At 55.7% G+C, this 12,724-nt stretch overlaps 1 protein-coding gene across 1 annotated transcript; it reads right to left on the bottom strand.

Moving 5' to 3' along the window:
* Positions 1-4,127: 4,127 nt before the first annotated feature.
* KIAA2013 (KIAA2013 ortholog) lies at positions 4,128-10,280 on the bottom strand. Its single transcript, XM_045898690.3, has 3 exons — positions 9,051-10,280; positions 6,135-6,988; positions 4,128-4,803 (listed from the first exon to the last, which is right to left on the bottom strand). The coding sequence occupies exons 1-3, from the start codon at positions 10,081-10,083 to the stop codon at positions 4,786-4,788; spliced, it is 1,905 nt and encodes a 634-aa protein (XP_045754646.1). The 5' UTR covers positions 10,084-10,280; the 3' UTR covers positions 4,128-4,785.
* Positions 10,281-12,724: the final 2,444 nt, after the last annotated feature.

The raw sequence follows: 12,724 nt of genomic DNA, 5'->3' as shown, positions 1-12,724 counted from the left end.
GGTTTTATTTATTTATTTGACGGAGAGAGAGAGAGAGCACGCACAGCAGAGGGAGAGGGAGAAGCAGACTCCCCACTGAGCAGGGAGCCTGATGCAGGATTCGATCCCAGGATCCCTGGATCATGACCGGAGCCAAAGGCAGACGCTTAACCGACTGAGCCGCCCAGGTGCCCCATCTCGAAGTTCTATTTTGAGAGAATTCACAGCCTTTCTTTGAGCTCACCATCCTGTTTTGTCATCTCTCAGGACACCCGCAGAGCGGTCACATTGATTCCTGTGGCAGTTGGGGATCCAGGAGCTATGATTTACCTGTGAGCAGAGGTAGTCATTATCTTGTCAATGGGAGAATGTCAATCCTGCAAGACGCTGGTCACCTCCCTTTGACCTTTGACAAGTCACTCTCTTGCACCCGGTGTCAGTTTCTACTTTTGTAAAACAGGGTGATAAACTGCCCTCCCTTGGTTTGGGTGGAAGCTGTAAAGATTGGCTAAAATTATAACAGTAAGGAGGGGAGAGGAGGTGCTATGTCCATGGGAGGAATTGTCACCTGTGATGTTGTCATTGCCATGAGTTAGGGCTGAGCCTACCCACCCCCTGCCTTTAGAAGTCAAAGATACGGGGGCGCCTGGGTGGCTCAGTCGTTAAGCGTCTGCCTTGGGCTCAGGTCATGATCCCAGGGTCCTGGGATCGAGCCCCACATCGGGCTCCCTGCTCGGCAGGAAGTCTGCTTCTCCCTCTCCCGCTCCCCACTGCTTGTGTTCCTGCTCTCACTATCTCTCTCTCTGTCAAATAAATAAATAAAATCTTTTAAAAAATTTTAAAAATTAAAAAAAAAGAAGTCAAAGATACAGATCACGGGGGCGGGGAAAAAAAGAAGTCAAAGATCAATAAAAAGAATGATCCATAAACCCCAACTCTCTAACCTTATCACCCACTTTATTCATTTTGAGGAGTCTACACTCTGGACGAACTGAGGTATTACGGTGCCCTTGCATCCCTAAACGTCCCCACCTCTGTACACTTAACTCATGTTCTGCCCACTGCCTGGATGGCCCTCTCCCATGCCTTACCCTGGGGGATGCCCATTATCCAGGTTCCAGCTTGCAGACTTCAGCTTCCTCCAGGGAGCCACCCCTGACCCTCCAGCAGAGGTTCAGCGTGCCAGCCCCATGCTCCCACTTTCTGATCGCCATCTAACTGTTTGACTTATTTTTTTGTTTTGTTTTGTTTTTTTAAAGATTTTATTTATTTATTCATGAGAGACAGAGAGAGAGAGAGAGAGAGAGGCAGAGGGAGAAGCAGGCTCCCAAGGAGCAGAGAGCCCGATGCGGGACTCGATCCCAGGACCCTGGGATCATGACCTGAGCTGAAGGCAGTCGCTCAACCAACTGAGCCACCCAGGCGCCCTGAGGAGGTTATCATTAAGGTTTTCGGTCACTTGCAACCCCACACACAAGGATTAAATGATGTAATGCATACAACTGTAACTCAGCAAACATTCTTTGGACATCTAGTTTCTGGCCAGCCAGAGATGCAAAGTCAGATATAGCGCACGGCCTTTGCAAAACTTAAGTGCCAAGCACACAGTAGATGTTCATCAAATGTAATCTTTCCCCCTTTGCCACCCATGGACCAGATGCATGGCCGGCTAGAAGATTCACAATAAATATTGACTGAATCAAATGATTTATCCAAAGCTTCCATTGGCCAAAGTCCGGAGGAGAGGCTCCCAGGAACCAGGAGTGTCAGACCGCAGGTAGCTGGTTTAGGGTGAAGCTGTTTGCTCAGCCAGGGCCGGGCAGCCTCCTTTCTGCAGGGAGGAGTATCTGCTCCATGGCAAGTGGTGTGAGCCACCCAATCGCCAGACCCCGAACCAGGCTTCAGAAGCCCAGACCACTGCTGCTCCCTGGGGTGGGTGGGGGAGGGTAAAAACAAGACCCCAAAGTGCAGGTTGTCTTGTTCATTTTGAAGTCAGGCATCCTTTGGGAATCTGAAGAAAGCTACAGGACCTCTCATGAAAGAAAAAAAAAAAAAGTGCATACGGTTGGCCATTCTGGGGTCCATGGATCCCGTGAAGCCAGGTGGTTACAGACTCCTGAGCAAGAAGAGCTGCAAGGTTTCTTCTCCATCTAAGATCCTATGAATCTGTTTCTTGGTTTGTTTTCACCTGGGAAAAGTTCCACTCCTCCACTGCAGGAACATGCCTGAATATCTTAGTCTGTTCGGGCTCCTAGAGCAGGGGGCCAGGGACAGAGGGCTTAGGCAAAACAGGAAGGTATTTCCCCCAGTTCTGGGGGCTGGAAGCCCAAGATCAGGGGCCGGCACACGGGTTCTGGTGAGCACCCCCGTCTGGGTTAAGATGCCCATTGTTGTCCCACCTTGCACACAGGAGAGGACAAGGGTGCTCGCTGGGGTCCCTCTTATTAGGGCACTAATCCCATTCGGGAGGGCTCCACCCTCATGACCTAGTCACCTCCCACAGGGCCCCCTCCAAACACCACCACCGTGGGGGGTAGCATTTCAACATGTGAATTTGGGGGGACACATTCAGCCCATACCAATGCCCTTGGGAGAGTCCAACTCCCTTTTGGAAAACTCCTCCCCCAGAGGAGCCGCGGGCCTCATGGTAGGTGGCCTAGTCTTCCTGAAGGGAAGAGAGAAGCTACGCAAGATGCTGGCGGGGATTCGCATCCACACAGGGGCTGGTTGCAGCTGTAAAAAGTGGGCTGAGAGGAGGGGAGAGGGCTGGGGGGCGTGTGGAGAGGGGGTGACGGCCAGTGACCTCAGAGGCCCCTCACCCCCTCCGTGTCCCTGGATGTGGGATCTGAGTGCCTTTTCTGCTCCCAAAGGCTGTTCCAAGGACACGGCCCGTGATGGTGACAGAGCTTTACAGATAAGGCCTCTGCAGAAGGTTTTAACGTGCAGGTGGGCGGGTCGGGGATCCACTCGTCTGATGGCACCGAAGAGAGGTCTCACCGGTAAGTTGCCTTCTCCCCACCTGCAGTGGCCTGCCTCGTCTTTGGCCCCTCCCGCCCTCTGGGAACAGGGACCAGGTTCAGATGACACCTGGGAAGCTCCCGAAGGGGGGCCCCTGGTGCAGGTTAGGGTTACTTGGTGAAACCTCGGTGCATCCGTCCGGAGAGGCGAGAGGCGTTACTGGATGGCGCAGGGCGGCCCCCGGCTGAGGCCGCCTGCATCCCCTCCCTGTGAGGGTGGTCCCTGCTCCCGGCAGACACCTGGCATTCTTGGGGCCGGCTGCTGATGCCATCGCTGAGGGGAGCAAAGGTCGCTCAGGGGAGGCGGCCACCAGAGGTGGGGGAGGGCGGTGACGGAGCCGCACCGCAGCCTGGCCCCCCCGCGGCCTTCCCACCCTCAAAGCCGATCTGATCCTCACCTCCTCCTGCGGCCGCCCGCCCGTGGACCGTCCCCAGCACACGGTGAGCACTCGATGCCGTCCCGCCCAAGTCGTTTATTGAGATCGTAGAGGTTCAGGCTTTCTCGGCAGCGGGTACACGGGTCTATTTTTACCGTTTACGGCAAGCTCCGGCAGGCCGGGTTCCAAGCTAAACAGAGGGGTGGAACTATGAGCTAGGGCTCTTGTCCAGCAGCTTTCGGTTTTCACGTAAGGACTGCAGGGCACGCCATACCCTAAACCACACACCCAGCGGCGCCCCACGAGGTTCCTGCTCCCCTGAACAGGCAGGCCCGCCAATGACTCGTGGGTGGACGAGGGGGGCACCTCTGAGCTCTGCCCTGCCCAGCACAGAAGGGGGAGGCGTGTGGAGCCAGGGCGACTCGTGGCCGGGCTGGACATGCCTGGTCATGCTCTCTCCCAGCCCGCGGTTGTGGGCGACATTCAGCTGCTGGCGAGGAGACCAGGCTCCCTGGTGAGTCGGGCTGTGGCCACCGTGGCCTTGGCCAGGCAACCCGGTGAGCCCCCACCCTGGCCGAGGGGCTAGGTGGCGGCCTCCACATCTTCTGAAGAGAATTAGACGCGGGGAAACAATTCGTGTCATTAGGGCAGGACCAGGCGGCTGGCCCTTCTGCTTCAGACACTACCCCAAAAAGCCTGGTGACGGAGGAAGACCCCATGTCTCCGGGTTTCAACCACACACAAACCGGTCATGGAAGTTTGAAAGAGATTTATTTAAAAACAGAACAAAAAAGAAGCTTTGGTATTTCAAAACCCAACAATCATCAATCACTAGAAAGTTAAATACCTCCCCTAAAGGCCAGAAGTACAAAAGCACAGATCTCCCCAGGCTCATGATAAGAGACAACGTGCGAACGGGGATGAGCCGAGACCCGCGCCCTCCGCACAGGCGGGGCGGCGACGGTCGGAGATCACCTCCACGACTCACTGTCTCAAGGGGATGCGAAAGCCGTCCAGCCAAATCTCAACAATAAATTAAAAATTCAGTCAAGAAAGAACACATTAAATTAGGAATAGAACACAATTTTTCCTAAACAAGTCTTTTCAAAAGAGGGTCTATATCCTGGGACAGAAGAAAGGGGGGCGGGGGAAGCAGAAGGAGTGAGTTCAATTTCAAGTATTTTCCATCTAGGTTCATTTTATTGAGTCGAAAGCTTACAAGAAGTCCACTGGCCCTCCCCTCCCGCTCCCCGATGCTGACTCCTGAACATCCACACGCGCTCTGCGTCACTGGTGTCCCCAACAAGGCACAAAAGGGTGGGTGCTTTCAAAGGCTCCCTTGTTCGTGCAGCAGGACTGTCAGTGCTGGGTGTCTTGTGCAGACGGGGCTGAAAGCAGGGCTGTTGGTGCGCTCAGACACTGGGATCTTCCTGTCCAATTAACAGAACAAGTTGTTATTCTTCACCGCCAACCCCGTGGAAGCTACACGACTACCAGGGGGAGCAGGTGACAGAGATGACCCTGGTGGCCCCCCGCCCAGGCTCTGATCCAGCCCTGCAGGCGCTCCTGGCCCAGGGACGTGTGACAGCCACCGTGGAGTCTGTGGCCAGGACACCTCCGCAGGCTGGCTCGGTGTTCACTGGGCTCTGCTCTGCCGCGGCCCAGCTCGAGCCCGAGGAAATGGAGGGACAGGGGGCTAGCACCCCAAACTTAGGGGTTTGGCTCCCCCTCCCGATTAGGTGGGGAACCAAGGGCAGATGGGTATATGCCAGAAGCCCACCAAGCAGCAGGGAAAAGCAGCTTGCCTACTTCACAGAGGCTGTCAGACCCACGCAATGCAAATTTAGCACCTGTTCCATTACAGCTCGGGAAGATTTCTTTCTCATCTGACTTTCCGTTTGTTCTTCAAGCTCGGAGCTCAGACCTGCTGCCCACCCTTCTCCCACTCCTTCAGGTTGAGTGCTACTTCTTCTCAACCTGGCCTCGGGCCAGTAACTAGAAACCAGAAGGCACGAAGCCCTCCGTGGAGGTAATGAGGCATCTCTCCCGAGTTGGCCCAGGCTCCTTAACTGCTGAGAGCACAGATCGAGACCTAATGTATCTCCCCACTCACTAGTCCGACAAGAAGAGAGGACAGTCCCTCCGAGGGACTTTCTCCTGTGACTGCCGATAATGGACTCCCTTCTGTTTCCTCTCCCGGGAAATCCTGGCAGCAAGAAAGCACGGAGGGCTGGGTGGCAGGGCAGATGAGGCGGCCTCCCCGAGGCTGAGCCCGATCCCCAAGACACATTCTAGCTGAGAGTCCCACAGTGGCCATGCTCAAAGTCACGGCTTCCTGGGGACAAAGAGGTTTTAGGAAACAGGAGGGGAAGGATCGTGCCCTGCGCTGACAAGATGACCCCCTTAGCAGGCCCCCAGTAAGGGGCAGTGAACGGGCCCTCAGGGGTGAGGACAGGGGGCCCCCGCTGCAGCTTGGACGGAGGCTCGGGTCAACATAGAGGTTTGTTGCAATTATTTGTAAATGCTGAGATTTACTGGGGGAGGGAAGGGACTGTCCCTGGGAGGCCAGTAGACTCAGCTACCCACCACTGTCCCTTCCTACGGTCTCCTCTTAGAAATCACCTTTTCATATCCTCTCTCAACACACTCACTCCTCTCTGTGTCGCGGGTGGAGGGTACTGGCTTAGAAGGGGACCCCAGTAGGACCCGGGCCCTCCCCTGTGCTGGCCTCAGGACAGAACACAAGGCCGGGGCTTTATACCTTACTCCTGAAGAGGGGCTTGGCCCCAGGCCCACAGTACTCGTTGTAGATGAGCTTGAAGAGGAAGAGGTGGAAGAGGGTGATGAGGGAGGCCACGCTGAACCAGAAGAGGAAGGGCAGCCCAGGGTCCTGTTGGGCCATGTGCTCATCGTGGGCCAGGATGGCCTTGAGGTGCAGCGTGTGGCGCAGGTCCTGCAGGTGCGTGAGGTCGGTGGAGATGTAGAGCAGCGGCGTGATGGGCTGCGTCACCATGACCGGGAAGGTGTGGCCCTGGGGTGCCGAGGTCAGCTCCACGGGCTCCTCCAGGCAGCCCGCCTCGCACGCATAGATCTTGCCGGGCTGGCCGCGCGACTCCACGGACACGTGCAGGTACGGCTTGCCCTCGGGGTCCGCGAGCACAGCCAGGTCGATGTGGTCATTCTTGTAGCGGATGCCGTGCAGGGCGTAGCTGTTGTGCAGCACGTCGGGGTCGGCCTGGAACTGCAGGTGGTTCTCGGTGAACTGCAGCCCCCCGAAGCTGAGCACCATGCCCTGCAGGATGCCTGGGGCGCCGACCCGCACCAGCCCCTTGCAGCCGCGCTTCTGCAAGGTCAGCCTCCACAGGTCGGAGAGCTGCAGGATCTGCTGGACGGAGGACAGGCGGCCCGGCCAGAGGTTCTCGGCGTGCATGGTGGCGTGGCCGCTGAAGCAGTGGTCTTCATAGCTGAGCGTCGACTCCATCTGGTCGCGCTCCCGGTGGCTCAGGCTGGGGCTGAGCAGGGGCGCTGGCGAACAGGAGAGCATGTAGTACAGCGTCAGGTTCACGGTCAGGCCCGACGGGGTGTGGGCGTCCGTGATCCTCTTCATTTCCACGCCTGTAACACCACAAAGCGTGCACGTTAAGGAGGGACGGCGTGGCCGGGAGGCTGAGGTCAGGACATGAAGAGCAGCAGAGAACGCACCTTTGGCCCCTAGGGAGGCACAGGCTGCCAGTCTCCCCTGAGGGGAGAAAGTCATTCTGCCTGGCTCCCTCACATGACCAACTGGACCCTGTGGGCCGGGAACCTAAAATCCTGTTCGAAGCGGGGCCTCCTGCCAGCGCCCGGAAGAACACAGACGGGGCCAGGACATGGTGGCAGCTGAAAAGTCCAGCCCTCTGCGTCCACAACACTGTCATCAGCGCCCTGGCCCGTCTCAGCCTGCTCCTTGCTAACATCTTGTTCTCCAGTCCTGTAGCTTTAAATAACATCTGAACACCCCATCTCCCAAATCTGTATGAATTCTAGACTCAAACAGCTAACCGCCCATTGGGTGTCTCCACCCGGATGCCCGACAGGCATTTTGAACCTGACTCTTCCAGCCCCAAGCCAATCCTTCCCCAGCTTAACTCCGGACACTTGCTCAAGCCTTCCCCACAAATTTAGAAGTCACCCTCAAATTCTCACGGCCCACGCCCAGTCCATGCAAAGTCCTGGTGGCACCACCTCCAAAAGTATCAGAAGCCGTCCCCTTCGGTCTCCGCGGTCACAACTCTGGTCCCAGCCACCCTCCTCTTTCACCTGGGCTCCTGCAAAATCCTCGCATGGGGTCTCCGTGTCCCGCTTTCATCCCCTCACAGTCTGTACTCTGCACACAGCAGCCAGAGGGAGCTTTAAAAATGTACAGCTGGTGGTGTGTCTGCTGTTTTCCATCCCACAGAGAATCAAAATCACCATCCTTATCAAGGTCTACAAGGCCCTTTCAGGATCTGGCGATCACCTCCCCCTCCCTTGCTCAGCCACACTGGCCTCAACCACACCTCCTCCTGCCTTAGGGCCTCTGACCTGCCCGCTCCCTCCACATCATCACTTGGCTGGTTTCTTGCTATTCAGGTCTTGGCTAAGTGCTTCCTCCTCTGAGAGGCCTCCCTGACAACTGGAGCTAAACAGAAGCCCCACCCCACCCTTCCCCTCACCCCGTCACCCTCCAACACATACTTTTAACTTCTAAAAAGTTATCTTGCTTATTCATTCAGATTTTCACTTTTCCAGTATCGTCTTCTTCCCGTCCAGAATTTGAGCAAGCACCATGAGAACAGGAAATTTGTTCTATTCACTTCTGTATCCCTCGTATGGGGAGAACAGTCCCTAGCAAGATCCACTCAATACTTGCTGAGTGAATTAAACACACGTTGAGCAACTAAGTATAAGGATTTAGACAACAAGCACCCTGGAACCCAAAATCTCTCTCTTATCTAGAATAGGATTTCCTTTACTGCAACAGTCAACGGGGGAAAGAAGTTTTCATTTGACCTGCCCATTCCAACTTGCTGGAGCAGAAGTTCCATTCCCTCCCAGTGAAAAGGTGCAGCCACTCCTGGCCAAGGCACACTTCAGCCTAGCGAAAGTCCTGCCTTGGGGGTGCCTAGGACACATGACTCTTGATCTCGGGGTTGTGAGTTCAAGCCCCACGATGGGCAGAGTTCACTTAAAATAAAATTTTAAAAAAAGCCCATGCCTGTCACCAGCCAGACTGTGGGGAACTGAGAACAAGAATCTGGGACCGGCCAGGCCTCTCTCTGCCTGTTGATTTATCCTTTAAAAACTGACACCCACATCCACTCTCCAAATCAGTCCTCATCTACAAGAACAAATAACAGTAAGACCTGTCCTTCACACTCATTCTTTCATTAGACTCTCACAAAAGCCCACTGAGGTCAGTGCTACTGTTATTACTGAATACAAGCCCATGGGGATCAGTTAACTGGTGCAAGATCACACAGATACTAAGTGGTAGAGCAGAGAGTCAGCCCCAGGTCAATGGCCAAGCCCCGTGTAACCACCCCACTACTCCCCTTCAGTGTCACCTCCGTATACTTTAGCGGGGTATCTCCAGGGTGCACCGTGGACACCCTGGCGTAAGGTGTGGACTGTGGACCAAGAACTGGCCAGGCCTCACCTGGGCTGAAGAGCTGAGCCCAGAGGCGCTGGTGGTCCTGAAGTAGCTCAGCCGCTGGCATCTCCAAGAGCTCCAGCATTTCCTTTCGGGCCAAATCCTGGAGCACCTTGAGCTCCTTGGCTGCTTTGCTTTTGAGCACCTGGGGGCTAATGGGGCCTGAGACATGCACCACCCACAACACTGTCTCGTCCAGCTGTGTCTTGGGAGCCACTTGGAGCCGGTTCACTAGCTTCTTGGCGGCCACCACCACCAGGTGCACCAGCCCCGTGGGAAAAGGCGGGGACCGGCCTGAGTAGAGGAGGAACTGATGGTCTCCCACCTTCTCCAGGGTACTGGTGAAGGCTCTGGGGGCCGGGCCGGCAGTGGGCCCCACAGTCTGCAGCGCGGCCACCCGCTCCGTGGGATTGTTGAGCTGGATACGCTGCAGATAGACGTGGGGTCGGCCCCGGTGCGCCAGAAAGTCCTCTTGCAGCAGCACGCAGTCGCGGCCGGATCCTGGGACCAGGCCGGAGGCCGAGGCGGGCCCGGGGCCGGCGGCCGCAGGGCCGGGACCCGAGGTCCCCAGCTGCAGGCAACGCACTCGGCGCAGCAGCCCCTCACGCAGCAGCAGCACTGACTCCCCCGCTTCGGAGAGGGCGCTGAGCGGGCGTAGCTGCACGAAGGGCACGAAGTCCGGCGCCACGGCGGGCTCTCGTTCTCCAGGAGTCACCCACAGCCGGTTGGCGGCCACGTCCAGGGCCAGGAAGCCGTTGGCCACCAGGGCCGGCACTCCAGGGCCCAGCGGGACCGCCTCACCGCGCTCCCGTAGGCCGCGCCAGGCGCGGGTGGCCGCCTCCAGGCAGGCAGAGGGCTCGGCGGCGCCCGGCTCGCCGCGGGCCCAGGGCAGCAGGTGCAGGCCGCCCGCGGCCCGCCGCGCCCCGGAGCCGGCGAACCAGAGAAGCAGCAGCAAGAGGCCGAGCAGGCAGAGTAGGCGGCGGGCCCAGCTGCTCGACAGGAGTCCCGGCAGCCCCTTAAGCCGCTGCTGCAGCCACATCGGGCCGCCAGGCGCGGCGCGGGGGCGGCCGCCGGGCCCGCCGCCCAGCCCACCGGCCCGGCCGCCCGCGCCTCACTCCCCGGCCCGGACCGCGGCGCCCACTCCGGCCCCCGCCGCAGCCGCCGCAGCCGCCGCAGCAGCAGCAGCCTCCGCCGCTTCCTCCTCCTTCTCGGTTGCCCCCGGCCGTCAAACAGCACCGGCCGTCAAGCGCTGCCGGGTCTTTTGCGACACGCGGGACAGGAGGGGGCGGAGGGAAGAGGCAGGGGTGGGCCAGAGATAAGGGGGCGGAGCCACGACGACGACGCGGCGGGAGCCGCGGGGGCTGGACGGTCGGATGCCGGGCTGTTAGAGCGAAGTCCCAGGGAGGGCTGGGGTCTGGGGGAGGGGTGGGGGAGTGGAAGTATCCGACTCCCTTGTAAAAAAAAATACTGAGCCAGCCAAACCGAACACGTGTTGGGCCCCCTTTGCTACTGATGGATTCAATAGCCCTAAGAGTGGGAAAAAAATAAAAAGGAAACTTTTCTGTAAAAATGACGATCCTCCCTGCAAAAAAATTTAGTATAGATAAGAAAGGAGGAAAGGAAGAAAGAAAAAGAAAGAAAGAAGAAAGAAAGAAAGAAAGAAAGAAAGAAAGAAAGAAAGAAAGAAAGAAAGAAAGACACTGTAAACTAGACTTTTTAGGAAATATTTTTGTTGACAACTCTTCCAGACCTGTCTGGCTGCATGTACAGTATATGGAGACACGAATCCCACCCAGGACTGTCCATTTCTCTACCATACCAAGTCGTCTTCTTGATGTCACCCTGAGTTTTAACTTACTAAATGACATAAGACACTAAAGTCTCATTATTTGAAAATGCCTTTAAATTGTGAATCATCAATGCAAAAGAGAAATTTTGCTTCGTTTCTGGGGAAAAAATTCAATACGAGCACAGGGGCGGACAATGGGGCGATTGTTTCCATTTTGGTTTCAGGACATTCCAAAACCAGACAGTGCTTCCCAGTTGTTGAAAATTAAACGGTCATTTGAGGCGGCTTCCTGTGGGTTGTGAGCAGACACTGGTATGTTTGCTGGGTTGGGGTGCCAGCATCCTGTGAGAAGGTACCTGTCCAGGTGATCCTACAGTATGCTCACTTTTTTTTTTTTCAAGGTTATTATCAAAGCATAAACACAATTTTTTTAATAGTTTATTTATTTTTTTAGTAATCTCTATACCCAACGTGGGGCATAAACTCCCTACCCCGAGATCAAGAGTCACATGCTCTTACCACGGAGCCAGCCAGGCACCCCCATAAATACACTTCTTAATTCCCACCTGGTTCACAAACCCCACAGAATATGTTCACGGAGGAATCCATGACCTACTGTTAGAAAGACAGGCTCTATCCAACCCCCTTGGGAAGGCAGAAGTCTTTGGGTGGCACAGTGTGGTGAGAACAAAGGACCAGGCTTGATTCTGACTGTGAAATGGGGATGACGAGAGAATCTGCCTCTCAAGTTTTTGAGGAATAAATAAGTTAATGCAGGCAAGGAATGTAAGGTGCATGACACATAGTGAACGTTCAGTAAATGTCAACCCACATAATTATATTTGTTATTACAATCAACTGTGTAATAGACATATACCTTGGCTCACTTACGTGAATGTTTCAGGGGGAGCAATTCCTAGAAGCAGATTCCTGGGTCAAAGGGAAGCTTCATTATTTGTGCTCTTCACTCCGTTGCCACTCTCCCTACCCTCCTCTCCCCCCCCCCCCAGCAGGGAATCACAGCCCAGGGTCATCAACAGAGCCACAACAAAGCCAGGGGTCAAGAGTACAGAGGACCCTGGCCTCAGCTCTCTGGGCTTTGAATCTTGGCCTTACCCCTTGCTAGCAAGTCAGCTGACTTCCCTGGGCCTCAGTTTCTCCATCCATAAAGTGGGGATTATAAAAGAGAGTAGGTTTACTCTCAGACTTTAGTGACACGGGCATGTGATACATTTGGCCACTCACCATTTTTACCCATTAAGAGTCCTAAGGACGTGAAGGGTGACATCGTCCCCTCTCCCGACCCCAGTTATTCTGTTCCTCTCCCTAAACGCAACCACCGCTATTTTCCATTCACAGACGTTGTAGCATATAATGTACACTTGTATCTCTCTATTTTCACTTAACGGAACAGCTTGGAAGTCCTATCATTATTGTTATTAAAGGGGCTAAGTGCCAGTGGGACTAGCTGAGGGCCGGCGGGCAGCTGGATGTGGCAGAGGCCAGCACCCTTCCCTGGCTCAGGCTCAGCAAAGGAAGTGGATAAAAGAAGGAAAGTGAGAAAAGCACCCCCACCCCTTGGCACCAGACAACTGCCCTCCGGGCCAGCCATCCTTTCTGCAGCTTCCCAGGAAACCAGAGTCCTGCACCTTTAACTGTTCACAACACGTGCAGCACGTACCAGCAATAACAACCGGGCAGCAGACACGGCTGATTAAGGAGACAGGCTCTCCTTCTGGATGAAGTTTGGACCAGGTTCAAGTTCCAGCAATTTGGCAAAGGGAACAGGAAAGAGATACGGAAGGAATGGAGGGCAGGCATCGCCCGGGTGAATCCTTTCTCCAGGGAAGGCCAGCAGCCTCCCGGATGGATTGCCTCTCCTGAGTTACAC

Source organism: Mirounga angustirostris, unplaced genomic scaffold, assembly GCF_029215605.1.
Source record: "Mirounga angustirostris isolate CCGP_5_RB_7025 unplaced genomic scaffold, mMirAng1.0.hap1 SCAF_4, whole genome shotgun sequence".
Lineage (NCBI taxonomy): Eukaryota > Metazoa > Chordata > Mammalia > Carnivora > Phocidae > Mirounga > Mirounga angustirostris.
This window is presented reverse-complemented; position numbering and strand designations above follow the sequence as displayed.

Excerpts from the sequence above, each read along its gene's own strand:
- KIAA2013 (XM_045898690.3), bottom strand. The coding sequence starts at position 10,083 with ATGTGGCTGCAGCAGCGGCTTAAGGGGCTGCCGGGACTCCTGTCGAGC. Across the intron at positions 6,989-9,050 it reads GGCTCAGCTCTTCAGCCCAG|GCGTGGAAATGAAGAGGATC; the intron begins GTGAGGCCTGGC and ends GTGGTGTTACAG.